This window comes from Nelumbo nucifera, chromosome 6, assembly GCF_055504915.1.
Source record: "Nelumbo nucifera cultivar China Antique chromosome 6, China Antique-T2T, whole genome shotgun sequence".
Classification (NCBI taxonomy): Eukaryota; Viridiplantae; Streptophyta; class Magnoliopsida; order Proteales; family Nelumbonaceae; genus Nelumbo; species Nelumbo nucifera.
The window spans coordinates 43,853,272-43,876,120 of NC_142654.1; the positions used below are offsets into that span (position 1 = coordinate 43,853,272).

Consider the following 22,849-nt stretch of genomic DNA (forward strand, 5'->3'; position numbering starts at 1 on the left):
TTATCTGTTTCGAAGATTACCAAGAATTTAAACTATAGCGTAACTTTCTTTCCTACTCATTGTCTCTTTTAGGACAGATTGACGAAGAGAACGATTGGGAGCGGTCACGAGTGTGGAGGTCTCTACTATTTTGATGTAGACATAAGTTCGGCCTTACAATCATCTGCTACCGGTAGTCAGAATAATGAGGAGTCAATAGCTAGGTTACACTTGTGGCATGCTAGGTTAGGTCATTTACCTTTTTCATCATTGCAAGGGCTGTTTCCTGAATTATTCAATGCTCGGGGTAAAGGTCGAGTGTCCACTCAGGCTGTACTGTGACAACATGGCTGCCATCAACATTGCAAATAACCCAGTGCAACATGATAGGACAAAGCACATTGAGATTGACCGGCACTTCGTTAGAGAAAGAATCGTTTCAGGAGAACTCTGCATTCCTTATACTCCTTCCGAGATGTAGATTGCAGATGTGTTAACTAAAGGACTAGCTTCAACGAAGCTCTCAGACTTACGTGGCAAGCTAAACATGACTGACATCCATGCTTAGCTTGAGGGGGAGTGTTGGTTCGGCTGTTTTTAGTGTTTATGTTAGTCATATTTGTGTCTTAAGTTCTTAGTTATTGGGCCTAAACTTGTTTAATGTTTTATTTGTCTAGGTGTCCCATCACTAATCAGGGGCGTTCTAGTCCATTCGTGTAACATTGTTTTATAATCATCTATATAAGATTGTAGGGCCGGCTGAAGTGAGTATGCCGCCTTTCTCAAAACTTCTCTTCTTCTTCTTCTTCTTCTTCTTCTTCTTCTTCGGCTGTTGTGTTCCAGCAAACACATTGGACCTATTGCTCTCTCCACAATGTTTGTCTTGCCATTGCACTCCTTGGCTTATTGACTAAGTTTCATCAGATCATATGATGGGTATGTCTTCCTGCTTTAATTCATATAACCTCTACATTGAAAGAGATAAAATTACTATTGCTGATAAATCCTGTACACATATCTCTGGTTTGGGTGAACTCGATCTCTCCCTTTAGTTTGTTTTCCTTGTTTTGAAACTTTATACTGGTTCTCTTGTTTGTTTGTTCTTCCACCAATAATTTGAATTCTTGTGTTGTGTACCATTTTATCATAATTGTTGTGTCTTTTAAGACTTCAGCACTAGGAGGATGATTGGTAGTGGTTGTGAGGCAAATGGAGTGTACCTTCTAGACCAGTCTTCTTACAAGCCTTGGCATATTGGTCATAGTGTCTTAGTGTGCCCTTATGCATTAATTAAAATTTTGGCATTGTAGCCTTGGTCATTTCTTTTTCTTCTTTGATGTCCATGTTTCCTAGTCCTTTTGATTGTCTATTTTAGTTTACATTGTGAAGTTTGTCAATTATCCAAACATTGTAAAGATGTTTATCGTGCTAATAATAAAAGATGCTATTTTTGAATTTGGGTATTTATTCTCTTTGTTAATAATTTTACTAGATATACATGGTTGTATCTTCGTAGGAGCAGGGAACAAGTTTCTTCAATTATCAAAAAGCTTCTATAATATGGTATAGACCTGGTATGATAAGAGGACAAAAATGTTTAGATCAGGCAATGTAAAGGAGTATTTGAAGAAGGGATTTAAGGACAAATATCCTACATCAATGCTCATGTGCCTCTTGTGAGAGAGTGGATAAGTGTAAGGCTATAGCGAGATCAAGATACTATTTTATGAGTATAGAGTATAGAATGCAAGCGATCTCGCTAGACCTAGCGAGTTCTTCATGGGGATCATGCTACGACTATCAAAGATTGCGGTATTTCATTGACAAGATAAGGCAAACACGATCTTGCTAAGATAAAACGAGTGTGGTCTCATTAAAACTAGTGAGACATGAAGGTCTTGCGATGCTATGTCCTTTGTAGCATGCGATCTCGCATGAGGAATACCTTGTCTCGGTACACCCTAAAAAAGCTTGCCTAGCATGAGATCCATGTTGTGGGGTGTTTGGTTTGAGATACATGGTGGAGGTCATAATGGTACTTGGTACCTTTCGAGACTCATGTTGCTTTTCGAATGAGTTCCAGTAACATGGTATAACCGACTTGTGGTCCCCAGGAAATACATCCCACCTGAGAGAAATGTAGGATTTGCCTCCTGCTTGTTCGTTAATGCCGAGGAAGTTTTTGGAAAGGTGGGAGCTTATAAATAGGGAACCAAACTCTTTGCCAAGGACCTTTTTTCTTCTTTATCTAATCCTTAGCTTTTAAAGTAAATCCCCTTCTGCTTCCCTTGATCCTTAGTGTTTGAATCCCGACTTTAGAACTTTCAAACTAACCTTATCCCATCAGCTTACACGTCTATACTTCAACAAAATGGTGTAACAAAGAGAAATAATCAACATGTAGTGGAGGTGGCAAGAGGATTGTTGTTCCAAATAAAGGTTCCTACTTGGTTTTGGGATATGTTTAAATAGAAGTTTCCTAATTAATAAATTGCTTAGGTTCTTCATTATAGATCTCTATTTCAGCTTCTATGCCCTGATACTATGTTAAGTCTTCCCTTAATGGTCTGTGGTGATTCTTGTTTTGTTCATGATCCAAGTCAAGCAATCATTAAGTTTGAGCCTAGAACTCTTAAATGTATCATTTTGGGATTTTTACTACTAAAAAGGGGTATCATCATTATGAACCCAATTTTAGTAGGCATTGTGCTGAAGGATGCCATTTTCTATGAATTTGAACCTTATTTTTCTTCTTAAACCTTCTTCATGGGGAGAATAATGGTGAGAGAGTCGACCTTCTCTTCCTCGACTTGTTCCCGTTCATGACTCATCCTACTTTTCCTATGATTCCCACCATTGATTCTATGCTAGGGAGAGATCTTCAAGTATACACCAGGCCAAAGAAGGTAGCTCAAGAAGCTAATTATCTTTTCCAATCTTAGATCCTAAAATCATGTAACTTTAGTAATTGCTTTATCATTCCTACTATTCTAGGGAACTAATGTAGATTAGAGAAGTTGATTTATGGCTTTGAAGCAATTTCCTAGTGTTGATAACATGGACTCCCGTTGGTGGATGGTTGAGTCTCTAAAGGTCTGGAGAAGGCGACAAGGAAGAGGGAGAACGCAGGGAAGAGAGGAGAGAGAAGAGAAGAGGGAGAGTCTCCTTCTGGAATACCCTAGGTTGAGGTCATATCCTCTCCTTCCGACGTGGGGGAGAGCTATCCCTTTTTATAGAGATGACCCCAAGGTTATAAGGAGAAGGATCTAAAAGGAGACATTTCCTATTAGGAAAGGGGATCTTTATCTTTATGTTGGCTATTAAGGGAGCACCATTGGAGTTTCGCCACGTGTCCAGCGAGATCCTTCAAAGACAATGTTTCCTTTCTCTTAAGGGTGCTCACGTGGCACGTGTAGGCTATGTCCCCTTATGGGTTTCCCAGTGGCCACGTGTTAAACGACAAGATCGGCGATGTTATCTTGTTGTGGTGTTTTATGGGTTCCAAGTGGTGTTTTATGCTCATCGCAAGTTTGCGATGACTACTAAGCTCATCGCAAGTCTGTGATGGTTTTGTTAAGTTCATTGCAAGTCTTTACGGGTTCTGAGATCATTGCGGATGTGGGCCAAGTTATGGACTCGCCGCGGGTGTTCTTGTGGTATCGGTTTAGCACTTTCTGTGCCCCTACAATCGTGGCGATCAACATATACTTACATTAGCCCCCCTACTTATTGCTAAGTGGGAGCTTACCGATAAGCATTCTTGTTTTATTATATCTTGGTGTTGTTTGGGCGAGGACTGGGAGCGGTTGATTTGAGTTATTTTCTCGTTCTCTTGGGTAGATTGCGCTGATGTGTTCAGCCCCCTATCTTTTGATAGGGTGTTATTTGTCATATTGGCTCGTACTTGTTTTCTAGGTCATTTGAGTCATGTACAAAGTGTTTGAAGACGTAAGTGATGGTACAATCATAGGAGCATTTTGTATAGCTCAATACTTCCTCTACTTTAGCCCATATTTCTTGATAGAAGGCATTGTATCAAGAAACAAGTGAAGTATTGGGTAGAGCATCTGTCAAGAAGTATGGATCGGGAGCATGTCAAATTGAATTCACAACTCCCTGCTTCATGGTAGAATGATTTATGTCAAGAAGCACGAAAGAAATTAGGTCGAATTGTCAGCCCCCCTATCAAGAAACGATCGAGAGAGGAAAAGACCGGGCCAAGTCTGCAGCCCCCCATTTGAATTCTTTTGGGATTGGGTTAAGCATTCTTTGTCGAAAGGTGTATATAGGACCTCAAGCATACTGATACATGTTAAATATTGCTGGAACGTCTAGATGATCGCATAGTTCTGTTAATAAACATATTGTTACGATTCGTGGGATTCTAAAAGAATAGGAAAGGTCCGAAGATAGTTTTACAACTCTACATTTTGGTAAGTGAAGTATCAGGTAAGGGTAAATATTGCACAAAGGGGGTAGGAAGCCCCTCATTAAGTGTGCAAGATTTTGGACCATGCTAACACTCTTGTGATGTGATTTAAGCATTTGTTGAGATTGCTTTGCAGCCTATTGATATTCTTGTGATAATATTGCGGATCATTTATTTGAACTACATATGGTGATACGAAGTACCTTTGGACTTGGTCATGTCATTGCAACTCGGAGCATTGAGTGTTTGTGGTATTCCATCTCCCTTGGGTTTGCCGAGGGCTTTTTTGTGCTAAGGTCCGTTAGTGTGGCTGAAATTGTCGAAGCTTTCCTGGTCTTTCCAGGATATGTCATCGCACTTGATTATGCTAAGTGCTGAGATTGATTGCCATGCTTGTTGTTATCACGACTTTTTTGTTTACCAATGTCTTCCATTGTCCTCAGGATTTCCAAGGCCTTTTGGGTTTGCCAAGACATTCCATCGCATTTGAGAAGGTTAAGAGTTATCGCACTTGAGAAAATTAAATGTCATCGCATATGCGAAGGTTGAGTGATATCGCAACTGAGGGTTAATTGACATTGTATTTGAGAGAGATAAATGTCATCGCATGTAAGAGGTAAATTTCATCGCATATAAGAAAACTAAATTTCATCGCTCCTGGTGTTGCTAGGATAGTTTGTTGTACTTCGGAAAACTAAGTGTCAGCATATCTCATCGCACCCGGTGTTGCCAGGGTAACTCATTGCATTTCAGGATGCTATGTATTTTGTTTATTGTTGCTCCTGGGGTTGTTATGGAATGTAAGGGCGTGCCTGGGGTTGCCAATGTATGTGAGATCATGCCTGGGGTTGCCAGGGTATGTAAAATCGCACCTGGGGTTGCTAGGGTATGTAAGAGTGCGCCTAGGGTTGCCAAAGTATGTGAGATTGCACCTGGGGTTGACAGGGCATGTAAGACTGCGCCTGGGGTTGCCAAGGTATCTAAGAGCGCGCCTGGGGTTGCCAGGGTATGTGAGATCTCACCTGGGGTTGCTAGGGCCTTATTGGGGTTTCTAGGGTATGTAAGATCACACTTGGGGTTGCTAGGTTCTTCCTGGGGTTGATAGGGTATGTAAGAGCGCACTTGGTGTTGCCAGGGTATGTAATAGCGCACCTGGGGTTGCCAGGGTATGTGAGATCGCACCTGGGGTTTTCAGGGCCTTCTTGGGGTTGCCAGGGTATGTAAGATCACACTTGGGGTTGCCAGGGTATGTAAGATCACACTTGGGGTTGCCAGGGCCTTCCTGAGGTTGCCAGGGTATGTAAGAGTGTGCCTGGGGTTGTCAGGGCCTTCCTGGGGTTGCTAGGGTATATGTGACGAGCTCCTGGGGTTGCTAGAGCTTATTTACAATCGGGGTGTCAGCCCGGAGGTGGTGCCCGGGTCTGGTAAACCAGGTCTGTAATGAATGGGCTATGTTGTTGATCAGGACTTTTACGTAAATATTGTAAGAAACATGTTAGCGAACAACACAGAATGCAATGAATGGGTAAACACTTGTTTAAAATTCATAAATCAATTCAAAGTCATATCTTTACTGCGAAGTAAAAAAAAAAAAGTATTTAAAAACATGTTCCTAGTAAACAATGGCTAAGCATGATTTTGAAACAAAAAGTGGGGTTGAAACATGTTCCTGATCAGCAACATAGCCCATTCATTATAGGCCTGGTTTACCAGGCCCGAGCACCGCCTCCGGGCTGACACCCCAGTTGTAAATAAGCCCTAGCAAGCAAAGGAGCTCGTCACATATACCCTGACATCCCCAGGTGTGCTCTTACATACCCTGGCAACCCCAAACGCGATCTTACATACCATGGCAACCCCAGGAAGGCGTGATCTCACGTACCCTAGCAAGGTCTTAGCAACCCTAGGCGTGATCTCATGTACCCTAGCAAGGTCTTAGTAACCCTAGGCGTGATCTCACGTACCCTAGCAAGGTCTTAGCAACCCTAGGCGTGATCTCACGTACCCTAGCAAGGTCTTAGCAACCCTAGGCGCGCTCTTACATACCCTGGCAACTCCAGGAAGGCCCTGGAAACCCCAGGTGCTATCTTACATTCCCTGGCAACCCCAGGTGTGATCTCACATACCCTGGCAACCTAGGAAGGCCCTAGCAACCCTAGGCACGCTCTTACATACCCTGGCAACCCTAGGAAGGCTCTGACAACCCCAAGCGCGATCTTACATAACCTGGCAACCCTAGGAATGCCCTGGCAACCCCAGGCATGCTCTTACATACCTTGGCAACCCCAGACGCGATCTTACATACCCTGGCAACCCCAGGAAGGCGTTGGCAACCCCAGGTGCGGTCTCACATACCCTGGCAACCCCAGGCGCGATCTTACATACCCTGGGGGTGCTAATGTAAGTATATGTTGATCGCCACGATTGCGGGGGCACATAAGGTGCTAAATCGATACCACAAGAACACCCCCGACGAGTCCATGACTTGGCCCACATCCGCGATGATCTCAGAGCCCGTAAAGACTTGCGATGAGCTTAACAAAGCAAACGTAGACTTGCGATGAGCTTAGTATCCATCACAGACTTGTGATGAACATAAAACACCACTTGGGACCCACGGTGAACAATGGGCGTCACCTAAGACTAACACGTGGCCACTAGGAATCCCATAAGGGGACGTAGCCTACACATGCCACATGAGCACCTTAAGAGAAAGGAAACTTTGTCTTTGAAGGATCTTGTTGGAATGTGGCGAAACCCCAATGGTACTCCCTTAATAGCCAACATAAAGATAAATATCCCATTTCCTAATAGGAAAGGTCTCCTTTTAGATCCTTCTCTTTATAACCTTGGGGTCCTCTCTATAAAAAGAGATATCTCTCCCCCACGTTGGAGGAGAGGATATGACCTTGACCTAGGGCTTTGCAAAAAGAGACTCTCCCTCTTCTCTTCTCTCTCCTCTCTTCCCCACATTCTCCCTCTTCCTTGTCACCTTCTCCAAACCTTTGGAGACTCGACCATCTGCCAACAGGAGTCCATGTTATCAACACCTAGAGCTTGGGGTTTGATAGGTTTAGGAGTGTTCTTTTGAAGGTGGATTTCAAACAATTCCAAGCGGATCATACACTACTAATCAAGAGGAGAGACAACAAAGTAACTACAATGATAGTTTATATTATGATATTGTAGTTTTTGGGATTTAGTTAATACATGTATTGTCAGGGAAATTTATATTTATTCTTCAGAGAGAATACATTTTTTATCTGTATAAGGACATTGGAAAGTTAGAGATCAAACCAGCTGATGGTTATGACCATCTCACAAGATTTGTGCTATTGAAGGTGATCTAGTAACAGATAAGGGTATGCACCAAAGCCTTGTTGGAAGACTGTTTTTATTTGATTAACTACACCATATGAGAAAGTTGACAACAATGCGTGTATTAATTTACTACACTGACAGCATAATCAATATCAAGACGAGATAGACAAACTTAAAGGGTACTTGGGGAAGATGCCCTTACCTATTCTTCTCATGGACTTCATCTATTCTTCTTATGGACACTTCAAAAAGCCTATACCAATGTTTTTTTTTTTTGATAATTGAAATGATTTTATAAATCAGCAATAAAATAGTACAAAGTCCTCATGGAAAAGTACGAGTTGCAACCTCTCCAGGCTAGTTAAGTACAAATTCCCAAATTAATAATAACTTACATAGGAGCACAAAAAAGATCTTCCCTATATACCCCCTGTATGGCTAGAGCATCAGCCAAAGAATTAGCAGACCTACTAACCCATTTTACCTCCACTCTCATATTGCTGGTTAACCACTTTACTTTTTTTATGAGATCTTTGTAGCCCCAAATGGTGGTATCCAAGTTTAGGAGCCACCTGGTTACCACCTGAGAGTCCCCTTCAACTAGGAGATGCTCCACCCCAAGCTGGTTGGCGATCTGAATTCCTTGTACTGCAGCAAGTATTTCTGCCCTTGTGGAATCCCCCACTCCCACCGGTCCTGAGAATAGGGAAATTATGTTACAGTCCTTATTTCTCAGGATACCCCCTATACCTGAAGGCCCGGGATTGCCTTGGCTGCTTCCATCAAAGTTCAGCTTAATGACACTTTCCAAAGGCGGAACCCATTCTGACAGAATTCTATCCTTCTTTGTTGAAGTGTTAGCTATTACTAGCCAATTTCTCCACAAATCATCAAAGGAGAAGTCATCAAAGATATCCACAGTTTTCAGCCAATAGAATGTTGTCAGTTGGTGATAAATGATCTATCTCTAGCTACTGTGTTTTAGTTGGAGCTAATCTTATTTCTTGGAGGAGTAAGAAGCAATTTGTAGATTTTTTTTTTTTTTTATCAATAACAGAACAATTTCATTACTATAGAAAAGAGGTACAATAGAACACCATAGAGAGAGGTAAACTCTCTTAACTCTCCCCAAGATGACAGCTGATTACACAATTACAGCTTTGTATTACCCGCTATATCGGTTGGTTTATCTATATTACTCACTATGGCTTAACTTCTATGCTTTGTATTATCCGCTTAAACTTCTTTCATTATTATAGTTAAACCAACCAATATCCTCCTTTTGCAGCCAGCTCACTACTATGAATCCCCTTCAACGATCAATCTTCTGATGTTCAATTCCTTTGCTTTTTGAAATCTTTCCATCAAAGCCATGATTTTCAGCCCTCAATTAATCACTCATACCTATTGGGCCCGAGTAGAGAGCAATAATTCTTCTCTCATTCCGGAAAATACTTTGTCTGAAGCACCTCGGTTCCCTTCACTACTACCATCAAAATTCAACTTGATAAACGTGGAAGTAGGCAGGGACCATGTCAGCCTAGTGACAACAGACAACTTTAGAGAGAGAGGAGTTAACCACCTCCTTCCACTTTCTAAACGGGTCATCAGTAGAAATACCTTCAAAACTACTCAGATTTTGTCCACTGGACCACTTTGATGGTAATGGTTTCAATGAGTGCTTCTCTGCTCTTCTCTTCATCTGAAAAAACTCTTTGGTTCCTTTCCTCCTAGATCGTCCAACAAACAACCACCCACCTCCACAAAATTCTCCTCCTTGTCATTTTCCATTTGACAAAGGTAGAACTGAACAAGTTTTGTACATTTGGCGGGGGGTCCCACCTACACCCAATCAAAGAGAGAAACCATTCCCAAATAGCATAAACAAAAGGACATGAGATTAATAAGTTGTAGCAAGTATCGCCATTGGCATTACACAGGATACACCAATTAGGAGAAAGACACCTATTTTGTCTCTTTTTGAAGGAGATCGCAAGTATTGATTCTTTCCAGGATCCTAGCAAAAATCACTAACCCTAGGAGGAATAGGCTTGTCCCAGATCTCCTTAATAGGAAAAGGCACCAAAGAGCTGTTTGGGGGTTGGGTCAAGGCATCAAGAACACCCCATCCAAAAGATGAAGTACGAAACATCCTAAACCCCAAATTCCTGGAAAAGTCAGAACTGGAGCTAGAAGGCATCAAGAAAGAAGACACAGGCTCATCCCTAAGTTGGACAAATTAAAAAGAGATGGAAATTGTTTCTTCGGTGGTGAGTCACCCAACCACACATGTTCCCAGAATTTAACAAGGTTTCCAGAACACAAGTTATATTTGATAAAAGCTAAGAATACATGTAGAATATTACGGATAGATTTCCGGGCTGAATCTCTTGTTACTCTAGCCCAAAGTCCATCCCATCCCTTGGTCACAAGCCCATGAATGCTTATTATCACCTTTGCCCACAATTTATCCTTTTTTGTGGCAGTCTCCAAAACCACTTACCCAATAGAGCTATATTCCTTTTTTGGATATTCTCTACACCTAGACCACTGAATTTCTTGCACCATCTCCCAATGAATTCTATTATATTTCTTCTCTCATGGATCCATAAAAATCCATAATCAATTTTTCCAATCTTCTTCTCACCCCTTCTAGAGTTTTGAACACAATCAAATGGTACACCGGCAAGTTGGTCAACGTTGACCTAATCAATGTAATCCTACCCCCAAATACAGGTAACTTCTCTTCCAAGAGGCCATTTAGTGAATATCACAATTACTAGGTTCCAAAATCTAGCATTCTGTGGTTGCAAGGTCAGGTATAAAAATTGAATATAGAGCTATGGCTCATATAGTTTTAGAAATACTATGGTTGCGTAATTTGTTAAGAAAGATGGGTGTTGACCATGAATGCATAATGATGCTGTATTGAGATAATTAGGAGGCAATAAATATTGCAAATAATCCTGTACAGCCTGACTGCATCAAGCATATTGAGGTTGACACTTTATCAAGGAAGACATTGCTTGTGGTGAAGTTTTTCTTTTCGTTTTGTCAAGTATGAAGCTTAATCGGTATACTGCCTCACCAAAGTTCTATGATCCAACTTGGATCCAAATCTATGCGAGCTGGGCATGTACCATTATCTATGCTCAATTTGAGGGTGAGTGTTGATAGCTGCTTATTACCATTGGGGTAGTTTAGTTCTTGTGTTGGTGTAACTTTGTGTACTAAGTATAAATGATAATGAGGAGGGGCATTTCTAACACTTTTGGGCATCCTCAACTTTCCTTAACTTCATTTTCTTTCTCATACCTTGTTCACACTAGAAATCACTAAATATATAGAATACTTGAAGTAATTCTTATCTGACTGGTTTTGAAGCGGTTTCTTGTTCTTTTCCACTTAATTGGACATTTAGTTGCAGAGTGAAACTGTTTGTCAATTTGGCACACTTTTGGATCTTTGTTGTGTAGGTCATTCTGTTTCTTGTTCTAAAATAGAACGATGCCATTGATTCGGTGGATGATATAGTGATGTGAACAGGATTTAGAATTCCAATTCTACAAAGTATGCATTATTTGGTAACTAATTTGAAAAACAAATGACTGAAAATCTGTGCTATACATAAATTAGTTAATTCCGTATGGATGTGTAAATTAAATTTAGTTGCATTTTCTATAAAAAATGTATTTCAAAAGCAACATGGGGCAGATCTCACAGTATTTGTGTGGATTACAGTAGTGTCCATTCAGACCATCATCTAGGTATACGGGCTGGCAATTCAGTATTAAAAGGAACGGGGCATTGTTGGATTGATTTAATCACATGCATGAGTCATCGAACTGACTCATGCTATTGACACTATCTGTGTAGTTCCGACTGAATGAGCATCTGTTTCCTGTTGGAAAAATACGTTTTCCTCAGCCTTCTTAAAGGCGCTTTGCTTAGTGGTCTATTTGCTGTTTGAAGATATAGTGAAGTTCATAAGTTATTCTTCTAATAATATCATGATGAAGCCTTGTCAATGTATTAATATAACAGTTTTCCTTGTTAATGTTCAGAGTGTTGCCTATGACAGAGCAAGTGCTCCAAGGGATTGTCGGATCTCCGGATGGTTACAAAAACGTGATATTGATCCATCCAGCCAGGAAGAGAAGATGTTTTTATTGACAGAGTTTACTTATGACCTTGATAAGAGCAATGCACAGACCTTCAATGTGGACCCAACAAATTCAGGTGCTATCAACTTTGTTAGGCTCGACTTCACTTCCAACCATGGAAGCCTCACTCACACTTGCATCTATCGCTTGAGGGTACATGGTTATGAACCTGATACAATTGCAGCCTTGGCAATGCAATCGTGATTTAAAAAGCATCATCCCTTTTCTCTACCGTACTGCTGATATTCAAGTTATTTTTGTAGTTTATCTTTTGTTGTACTTCCTCTTTCTTCCGATGTCCATCAACTATCTTCTTGTGACAATGTAAATTTTTCGGACTCTATGTTTTAGTTCTTTCTCTGTACTGGTTGTTCTAAGATACTATCTTAACTGGGCATATCTGAGACCCGAAACTGATTGAAATAGATTATGATGTGAACACAAAGTTATTTTCCAGAGAATTTTCAGCAAAACAGGAAAAAGGAAAGAGGGAGAGGAGATTCACTAGAGAAACCAGGAGCTTCAATTCAGTGTGACATGTGTCCCTTCACTTGTGTTCTTATATGAATAGGGATTATACGTGTAAGGGGACACCCCTCGTAAATTTAATGTAGGAGAAAGTTGAGGAAAGATCCGGACGCCACAACCTGGCTCATGCTATAACTTTTCATAAAGTAGCCCATCTATGCAGTTTCTCCCTAATCGGGTCAGCCAGATTGGAGTTTGTGAATCGGACTCTTTTCTGATAGCTCAGCCACTTAAAGAAGCAACAATTGTGCCTGTTGAAGTATTTATACAAGTTCCACCCATGCATGGAAAAAACCAGAAAAACTCGTATTCTTGACCTTTTAGGTTGAAGTCATTCAGCTATATTGTAAAGCTAGATATCTGCTTTATCGCGGCCAAACTAATAGAGTTTCTTAAACGCCTTATTCAGATTCTCCAAAGTGTGAGAGGAAATATCGTCGTCATCATCCAAGCCTTAACCCAATCATATGGGGTTGGTTATATAAATTTTGTTTCACCGTTCCATTCTGTTTAATGCTATATCCATTGTTAAACTATTGAAACTTAAATCATTTCTGTTGGTCTATCCCAAGCCCTTCTATCTCCTTCAACCAGTAAGAAATCACTTTTTATGGGTGTTGTTGATGGTTTATTATGCATGTGACCACTGACCAGAGCATCGAAATCCACAATAGAAATATTGGGATGGATGGGCTATGGTTATTTCAGTTTTATATTTATTGTTTATTTTTTGTGTCAACGGATTGTGGGCATATTGGTCTCTTTTCCTAAAGTTTATAGCAAGGTTCAAAATATTGATATGCCCGATACGCCGGTAGGGGTGTATCGGGCGATATCAATACTTTTTTTTTTCAAAACCGGTTCAGGGGGGGGCGGGGGGGGGGGGGGGGGGGGGGGGCTGGTTTAAGCTGAACTGGTCAGAAGCCCGATAAACCCATTATAGGGGCGTATTGGGGAGCTCCCAGAACGATACATATTGGTCGATACGGGCCGATATGTATCGATACTTTGAACCTTGGTTTATAGGCAGCGACCATATTAAGGGTATTCATGTAACGTAATTACCCCATTGTTTCTAATCAGGATTAATAAAATTAATTAGGGGTTGGAGATAAGAGTACAATTTGACTCTTCTCCTTTTTCATCTTCTCTTCTTCCTTTAATCTTCTTTATTTTCTTTTGTTGGTTTTCTTGGTTAAAAACACAACACATACTGCTAGTTTAGTTTTCTTCTTGGTATCAAAGCCTATTTAACCAAGTGATCTAGTGTTTGATCCTTTTTGTCCCATTATAATTAATTAAATTTTAGTATAAGGTACGGTGGATTTGTGCTTGGCTACAGTTCAAGCTTGATGGGCTTTTGTATGAGAATGTTTGTTATGTCATCATAGGTGTAGGCAGGGAGGACAAGACAATAAAATGGTCTACTTGAAAGATAGTAGTCTCTTAGAGGAGGAAGAAGGAAAGTAGTTTTAGGCTTGAGGGAGGTTAGGGTTTCAGTTGAGAATAATTTATGCAGGAGATCTAGAAGACTAAAGTCATAAGAGCCTCAAGGCTCAAACCTTTTGTATTTATAGACGCAAGGGGTGTAAAGGAGAGAAACTTTTGCAAGTGGGAATGTTTGTTATTTTGTTAGATCCAAAACGAACAAGCCGAGTGGGGTGTCGCAACGTGTCTATACAAAGATCCAGGGGTTTGGGTTATCACCCTTATTCTTGGGATCTGTATGTGAGAATTACAAGGGTTTGTTTTTCTTTTAACGCCTAAAGGTTGTGTTATTACGGTTCTGCCATTTGATGTTAAGGTGGGATGCCATTGCAATGGAGGAGGTTGCTATGATATTATGTCAAATTGCGGGACAAGATTCAAGTGATGGGGTTTTTAAGCCTTAGACTAATGTGCTTGCGATGTGATTAGATCTGTTGATGGGTAGAGTTCGGGTTTAGCTTTTGTTAAAATTTTAATGGGCCTGGCCCGAAGCCCGAACTTGAAACAGTATAAAATTGGGCCCAAAACCCGGTCCGTAAACAGGTCCGGATGTGATGGTGAGACGCTGTTAGATATCGCAGGGTAAAACACCTGTTGTGATTTTGCGGTTTTTGCAAAGCAGAATTGCTGTGTGCGAATTTGGGTCTGATACTGTGATTTAAAAACACTATGGTGATGGTGATGTGTTTACATGGCCTCCATCGCAATTTCCATGATATCTAAATCTATGTACTTAAATTAGTCCATTGGTTGTTATTAATAGAAATAATTTTGTCAATAAGCATGACCTATTATTGTGTTGGAAAAAATAAGTCTGGTCAATTTATAAATTACCTATCCTAATGTAGTCCCTACTTACCGATAGAAGTAATTCTGTCAGTAAGCAAACAGACCATTGCAGTCATAGGTGCGGTTATTGTGTCAAAGTGACACGTGGTGCTATACGGCTTATTAAACAATTTGGGGGTTAAGAAAACCACCCATCTATTTGAAAAAGTTGTTAGCCTTTTCATCTTCTTCATCTCCATTATTGCTTCTAGTTCTTTATCTGCAACGACTTTCATTTTTGGCTTTTAGTAACAAGAAAAGATAGAATGGTTGAGACTAAGTTAACCTCAATTGCTGCTACCATGGTTTTCAAAATAGGGTCGGACTGAAAAGGAAAAACCAGGAACCGGTTAGAAATCTCAAAAAACTGTTGATTTTGATCAACAAACCATTGACCCGAGTAATCATTCGAACGGTTTGGACCGTCTTTTTTAATCCTGGCGCCTCGCAAGTTCTCGTCATTCCGTTAGCGCCCCCACCCCCGCCACCGAGTATTCTTCCTCAGCAAGTCTTATTTCTTTTCCCTAAATTCCTGCTAAATTCTAGTGCCTTCCACCGATTGAGTAGTGCTTTCTCCGGTGGACAGCGATTTCACTGGCGACAATACAAAGTCTTTCTGCGATCACAGACGAAACGAGACTGACAACTCTAACCAGAAGAAAAGAGAAATTACAGAGTTTGGAAATATTTTGGCAAAAACTACTGGAATATGACGAAACAATAAAGCAAAAGCATGGAATGTTTATCACCGCACTTATAACTTTAGGATTTTTGTAAAGAGAAGATGCAGAGTTTAAGCATAAGAAGCAAACAAATAGAGGCACAGAGTACGAGAGTGAAACCTGGCACTGGGGGACCCTAGAAGGGACATTAGTCTCGAACTCAACGGGTAAACCGAGAATGCCATTGTAGTGATCGAAAGTAAGGTGGGAGACATGCCTGACATTGGTAGGCCAGCTAATAACATCCATGGCACAAATATCCTCCCTCTCCATGTTACATGTCACCAACGACTTCTTTAATGCCGCTAGCAAAATTTCCAGAATTGGGAAATGATGACGCTCATCTCTGGCACCTCCCTCTCCCCCTGCAGGAATTATCAACGGAGTGGATGATATTGGATTGGAAAAGTAATCGTCACCGTCATCATCTTCCTCTCCTTCTTCGTCTTCGTTCCTAGTTAGATATAATGACGGAGTCGGAGGGGACAACTCCAACACCGATATCCGTCCAGGTCCACAACACCTGGATTTGAAGAGCTGAGCCATAGAATTACAAGACAAGTAGGAAGAGTTTCAGAAGGAAAATTAGGGCTGGTGTTCCGAGAAAACGTTGAATTTGGCGAAGCAATCGAGAAGTGGTAGTAGTAGAAAGCTTGGTCAAGTTGGCACTTTGGGATTGTAAATGATTGGTTCGATGCGGGGAGGAAGGAAATGATGAGCTTGAGGAGAGAAGAGATATGGGATTTATTTTTTATTTTTTATTTAAAAAGAAAATCCGTCGTGGTTAGCTTTCCTATCTATCAGTACATAAATCTCGATCGAACAGACGATGGAATAGACAGAGAACTGAGCAAGTTGGAATCGTAGGCTTGTGACACGGTGGAGACGAGACAATGACGACGAGGAATCGTAGGTTTGCTTTCTATTAGTTTGGGTCCTTCGTGAAAAAGGAAAAGGGATGAGAGTTTAGGCGGGAAAAGAGAAATCGACAGAGTTGTCAGTCTCGTTTCGTCTCTGATTGGAAGGAGACTTCGTATTGTTGTCGGTGAAATCACCGTCCGTCGGAGAAAACAGTACAACTGGTGGAGGGCGCTAGGGTTTACCAGGGGCTTAGTAGGATAGAACCGGAAATCAGAAATAAGCGGAGGAATACTCGATAGGGTTTATCAGCAGTGAGGAGCAGATCTGGACTCCCACTTGACCCGGTAACCGGACCCCTGACCGGTTCGGCCTCCGGGTTGGTTTTAAAAACCATGGTTGTTACTATTGTTGTTCACCTTTTTGAGGTATCTCTAGGGCATGTAGATGTTGATCATCTCTTGAGGAAGGCGTTGGTGTTGAAGAGTAAAGAGATTAAGAAGGGATTTCCCCCTCCTGTTCTAGTTTCAATGGGGTAGGAAAATGGGTAGTATTATGCAATACAAGGGACTAGTTTACTGTACTTCTATGACATATTTGAGAAGAAAATAATTTTTCATTGTGGGGAGTCTAATGTCTAGTTTATAAAGTGGGAAGGCTAGATTCTTAGCAATCCCATGTTTTGTAAGTTTCTCCATGTTTGCTTATTGTTGTAGATTGCTTTAGGGGAATGGCAGAAAAGAGGAGAGTTGAGCACATGGAGCCTCTTCTTGCTCATTGGTGTTCAAGGAGACACACTTTTCTAGGGGCATTCGGGGAGTTTGGGATCCCCTTGGAGGATGTGTCCTCCCTCTTGGCGCTATGATCATGAGGGGACTTGTAAACTCTAAGTGCTTGCTTGAGGTGATAGCCTCGATTCACAAAGAAATGCAAAAGGGGCTTAACTTTGGCTGTTGGTCTCAATTTTTGGGTTGGGCATGTTTTGAGCAGCTTATGCCCATGCTTTGGTTTTAGTCAAAATAAATTAAGATGTAATTACTAATTTACCCATTCTCATGGTAATGTGGTATTTCCAGAAATTTTCTCAACAGCATTGGCCATTGGCCCGCAATAGCTAAAGTTTTTCCATGCAAAAGGAGATTAGGACATTTATAGCTTTCTTAGCGAAAACCTGTTCGAGGGAGATTCAAATTTTCAAGAATCTCTCTCCTCCCTCTTGTTTTTGTCTTTTCCTCTTCCCACTCATGAGTGCACGGTGAAACTCCTTGTCCCACATTGCTTGGGAAAGGAGTGACGTTTTAATTTAAAATGCATGCACCCACGCTTGGGCGAGGGCGCAAGCGTGGGTGCGAATGCGTGTACATGCGATGCACTAGATCATTTTGGTTTAACCGAATTACAACCTTTTAATTTAAAATGTTTCTTCAATTTTTTGAATTTAATTTTAAATTAAAACGTTTTCTTTTTTGTATCTGGTGTGTCCGGAAGCGTGTCGTTAACCACTTCGGAATACTAGTTTCAATATTTATAAATTTTCCAACTTTCAAAATAACTACAAAACGCAGTTAGTGGTGAGAAAGGGGTCGTATCCATAGGGAAGCGAGGGAAAAATTGTTATGTACTTCAATCCAGACAAAATGACAAGATTTGAGATTGCAAAAACATAATTTAATTAATTGAACTGGGCCTTCCGTCTTACCTGGTCATTTCAGATCTGCAGAAAGGAAGACAAAAATTAAATTTGATAAAAATAAATTGCAAAAATAAAATAAAAACTGGAAATTAAAGAACGAAAAATAAAAACGCGCGTAAAAAGTAAATATAAAACTATGGGAAACTGGTTGGGATCTGGATCCAAAGGTGGCAGTAGTGGCTAGGCGAACTACAAGCAGGAACCCCTCCTCTTGCATGGGCGTTCTCTTCTTCTTCTACCCTTGAACTTCTTAAGAACAACCTTTCGTTTTACCTGGGGGGCAGAGTACAACCCCTTCTCAGGACCCCTTGGGTCCTTTTTATAGAGAAGGAAGGATAGGTTTGGGATTAGAGAGAAAGAGAGGGGCGACAACTGGGTTTTTGTAGAAATATGAGCACCTTAGGGTTGAGAATGAAGGATTAGGATTGTTCTAAGCTGATCCTAAGGCTGAGAAGAGAAGGAAAGGGTGCCCAATATTATGTAGGGCTGAGATTTGAGTGCCTAGAGCTGGAGAAATGTGATTGGTTGGTGTGATGTAGCGCCCTAAGGTGATTGGTTGAAGTTTAAAGAGTGAGGTGTAAGGCTAGGATGCTGTCTAGGGAGAGATCTAAGGGTATGAGAGGTTGCTAAGGATTGGATGGTTGAGATTAGATGTTAGGGAGGAGCGAAAGGTGAACATTTAGAAGTTAGGGGCGGCTGGGGCTTGTTAGAGGTAAAAAGAATGAGTGGGGAGGCGTCCTAGGGTTTTCTAAGGAGAGGTGAGTATGCTAATACAGTAGAAGGGGCGTCTTTCTAGGTTTAGTAGATAGGAGGCGCCCTCCTGTGCACAAGTTTTCACAGAAACACCCCCTCTCTCAGCTAGAATTCCCACCAACTTCCCAAAATCTACAGAAAACTCTATAAATTTCTCAGTTTTTACCCAGAATTTGCACAGACCCTCAAAGGTCACAACAATGAATTTAACCAAAAAAAGGGTACAAATTACTCAGTCTAAGGTCTAAAATACCCCTAAAATGATACCCTTAAGGCATCAAAATACAGAGTTATCACACCCCCTAACTTAACCAATGCTAGTCCCTTAGCAATGCAGCCTTAAAATTACACTGAGTAAAGAGATCATTCCCATTGCAAGATCATCCCTGACAAAATTAGCCAAGTATCCTAATCCTAGAATTCTCAAACTTTGTATAAATCAGTATTGGGTTTAAGGGGTAAAACCATCCTGCTTTGAACATTATAGAAACTTGGCTTAAAAATCTTATATACCCTTCCATTTGCAGACTGTCTTAATAAGTTGAGATTGATTTTTAAAATTAGGCGGGTATTCTTCTTATCATTTCTGGTAGTGGATTTCTACCCCTGAACTTGATATGCACACACATTTTTATTGCTACCTTCCACCGTTTGACGTGAATCTCGACACTTGACTTAGGTGAAGAGACCCGGTTACTAAGTGTTAGGTGATTGTCTTTGGCATTCCCTTTTCCGTTTAACGTGAATCTCGACACTTGACTTAGGTGAAGATACTCGGTTACTAAGTCCAGGGTGTCCATTGACCTTTTATTCTTTTTTTTTTTGGAAACACTGTTCAGGGTAGTCCACTGTCTCTAATGACTTGAAGAAATTGTCTAATTTCTCAATCTTTCTCTTCTTATCCTATCAAGGCAAACTTTGGAGTATTTTCCAATTTCTAAATGGTTTCGACAATATTCAAATAAGACCAATTTTGATTCCTATCACTTGCTACTAATTTCTACAAAATTCAATATTTTTCTATCAGTTTCCTCAACATTTTATGTTTGGGAATATCTTTTTATGGAAAAACTTAAAAATTTCTCAGTAAAATTTTTAGTTCTGCATTTCTAAAATATTAGCTCTATTATTATTATTATTATTATTATTATTATTATTATTATTGTTATTATTATTATTTTCAATTTTTCTCTCTCTTTCCTCACCCCCAACTTAAATGCCATTGTCCCCAATGGCATGACTAGAATGATACAAAGGGACTTCGGCCAAAGGGAACAGTTTAAGGTCTGCCAACTGGTCTCGAATCATGAAAACAAAATCTCTAATCCTAAAAGCAAAAGCAACTAAAAACTACGTTGGGTTGCCTCCCAACCAGCGCTAAGTTTAACGTCTTCAACCAGACGCATTCACTCACTTCTCACATCTACACTTCTAGACTCGCTTTCTTCTTTACACAGACAAGGCTCAGATTGAGCTAACTAAAGGGTAGACAGGGCATCTACAAGGTCATCCACTACATCTACTTTGAACTCATCTTCCCCTAGGTTTGGATACCTAGCGGCACTAAATACATTTAATCGGACTTTCTGCTCCCCAAATGTAATGTTCATTTCTCCCGATTTATAGGTGATGTTTGCATTAGCAGTTGCTAGAAACGAACATCCTAAGATTATCGGGTTATGGTTCAGTTCCTCGGTTGGGGTCATGTTTAGGATGATAAAATCCATTGGGAAGTAACAATCCTCTACTCTGATAATGACATCCTCAATAACACCTTGAGGAGTCTTGACTGACCGATCAGCGAGTTGCAGAATTACCGGGGTAGGTTTTAACTCGTCGATCCTGAACCTTTTATAAATAATAGAGGGGAGCAGGTTTACACTGGCCCCAAGATCCAATATGGACCAATCGAAAGTGATTCAAGAGATGACACAACTTATTAGAGGAGCACTAAGATCTTTCATTTTCTGGGGGGGAGTTGGTTTAGGAGAACTGCACTAACATCTACAAAGAGCATCACTTTTTGCGGGACCGATTGTGGCTCCCTCTTTTGAGTACACAGCTCTTTCAAGAACTTGGCATAGGCCGGGACATGTTGTATCGCATCGAGGAGAGGGATGTTAATATGGAATTGCTTGAATAACTCCCTGATCTCCTCGTTGCGAGTCTGTTTCATCTTTCGCAACGGCTCGGGTGTGAGTGCGTTGGAAAGGGAACTACAGGTCAGTTTACTATATGTTCTTCTAAATTTTCCTTTCCTTTGTCTTCCCCCTCCAACATATGGTCTTCTTGCTCCTTTTCTTCTTCACTAATGTTTTCAAATTTCTTTTTCTCATACGGGTCCTCTAAAATCCTCCCACTCCTTAAGGTCATAATAACCTTGGCATTTTCAAACTAAGGGTTCTTAGGAGGTGGTTGAATCTGCTGTGGAGGAAAACCCAGTGGCTGATTTCTAGGATTCGCAACCGGTTGACTCGGTAGTTGTCCTACTTCTCTCCTCGCATTGGCTTCGACTAGCTGTCCTATATGGCTTTTTAATCTAGAAATGGACTACTGCTGAGTTAGAATCAACTACTGAACTTGCATGCATTTGTCATCAACTGTACTAGTCTAAGGAGGTTGCGGGAAAACCTGTTAAGGTTAGACCGGCTGGTTCCTATAGGGTAAGTCTACTGGAATTGGCTCTGCACTTGTGGCCTCTAAAATTGCTGGGTCATTGAGTTAGATGGATGGTACTGCTGGGACTGTGTGTTAGGTTGATGTGTCCTCCAATAAAAGTTAGGGTAATTTCTCCACCAAGGGTTGTAAGTATTTGAAATTGGGTCATTATTAGGCCTCGAGAAATTCTAGGTTGTTTGAACCTGTTCTTGGATAAACGACGAAAACTGGGTCACTGTTGGACAATCATCAACTTGGTGGGCCAAGCTGGCACAATCAGGATAAGGTGTAGATGGGCCCGGTTGCTGGTTATAGGTGAAGAATTGATCAAGCTTTTGGGCTAGAAGATCTACCTTGTCCAATTTTCTAGAGATTGCATTCAGGTCCATTCTTGCCTCAGGCTCTATACTGTTCCTGACTTCGTAGAGCCTTGCCCTCTTTGAGGGTCCCACCGACCTCTCATAGGAATATAATGATGCATTGTTGATGGGATTTTCACTCAATGTTTCGAAAAGAGCATACGCTTCATCCTCACTTTTACTCATAAATGCCCCCCCCCTCCCGCAGGATTCATCTACCATTTGCCTGTATTTATCAGTCAAACCTTCATAGAAGGCTTGGACAATTTGCCATTTGGACAGGCCATGGTGTGGGCACTTTCTCAACAACTCTTTCATTCTCTCCCAAGACTCATGGATTTGTTCACCTGGTGTTTGGGTGAATCCAGTGATGGCTCTTCTCATGGTGTTGGTTTGTCCTATAAAGTAGAACTTTTTAAGGAATTCTTGTTGCATTTCTACCCAAGTTCTAATAGGTCTCCATATAGTTCCCAACCACTTGGCCTTATCTTTCAAGGAGAAGGGGAAAAGAGTTAATCTAAGGGCATCGTCATTAAAGTTTTGGATCCTTACAGTGGAACAGATTTCTAGAAACTCATCTATGTGTTTGTATGGGTCCTCACTCGGGTTTACATAGAAAGAGGGGAGCATCTGGATTGTGCTTGATTTAATCTCATACTACAAGGCTTAGGTACCCAACAATTGTATGCAGGATGAAGTGTTATATTGGGTCGGAGTGAAATACTCTTTCAGCTTTTTGGGTTGTTCATCATCGATCCCGACCATTTGGTTGCGTTGCTAGTGATGGAGGTATCTCTCTATCTCAGATATGGGTTCTACTATTTCTCTCCCCAGAGATCTCCTTCCTAACATACAACTCAAAAGTCCATTTTTCTTCTTTTTTAAATTTTGAATTTTAATTTCAAATTTAGATTTTGAAATTTAAACTCAAACTTGAATTTTTAAATTTTTATTCTCTTTTTTTAATTTGAAATTTGAAATTTAAATTCAAATTTAGATTTTGAAATTTAAATTCAAATTTAGATTTTGAAATTTAAATTCAAATTTGAAGTTTTAAATTTTTGAAAATG

The 22,849-nt window shown here is 40.6% G+C and overlaps 1 protein-coding gene and 1 non-coding gene across 5 annotated transcripts in view; both read left to right on the plus strand.

Annotated features, from left to right (window-relative positions):
* The window catches only part of LOC104611507 (SUN domain-containing protein 2-like), a 35,745-nt gene extending 23,399 nt beyond the window's left edge, over window positions 1–12,346 (plus strand). For 2 of the 4 annotated variants that reach the window (XM_088890258.1, XM_019200121.2), the window contains one exon: window positions 11,811–12,346. In XM_088890258.1, the coding sequence (XP_088746384.1) occupies window positions 11,811–11,902 (92 nt within the window). In that variant the 3' untranslated portion in view covers window positions 11,903–12,346. Of the gene's footprint in view, window positions 1–11,793 lie in introns of all 4 variants that reach the window. The other 2 variants (XM_010278585.3, XM_088890259.1) reach the window with 2 other exon arrangements.
* A 9,713-nt stretch (window positions 12,347–22,059) lies between these two features.
* On the plus strand, window positions 22,060–22,166 carry LOC148790816 (small nucleolar RNA R71). The gene has a single exon (XR_016078069.1). It is a non-coding gene; the product is annotated as a small nucleolar RNA R71 (small nucleolar RNA).
* The last annotated feature ends 683 nt before the right edge of the window (window positions 22,167–22,849 follow it).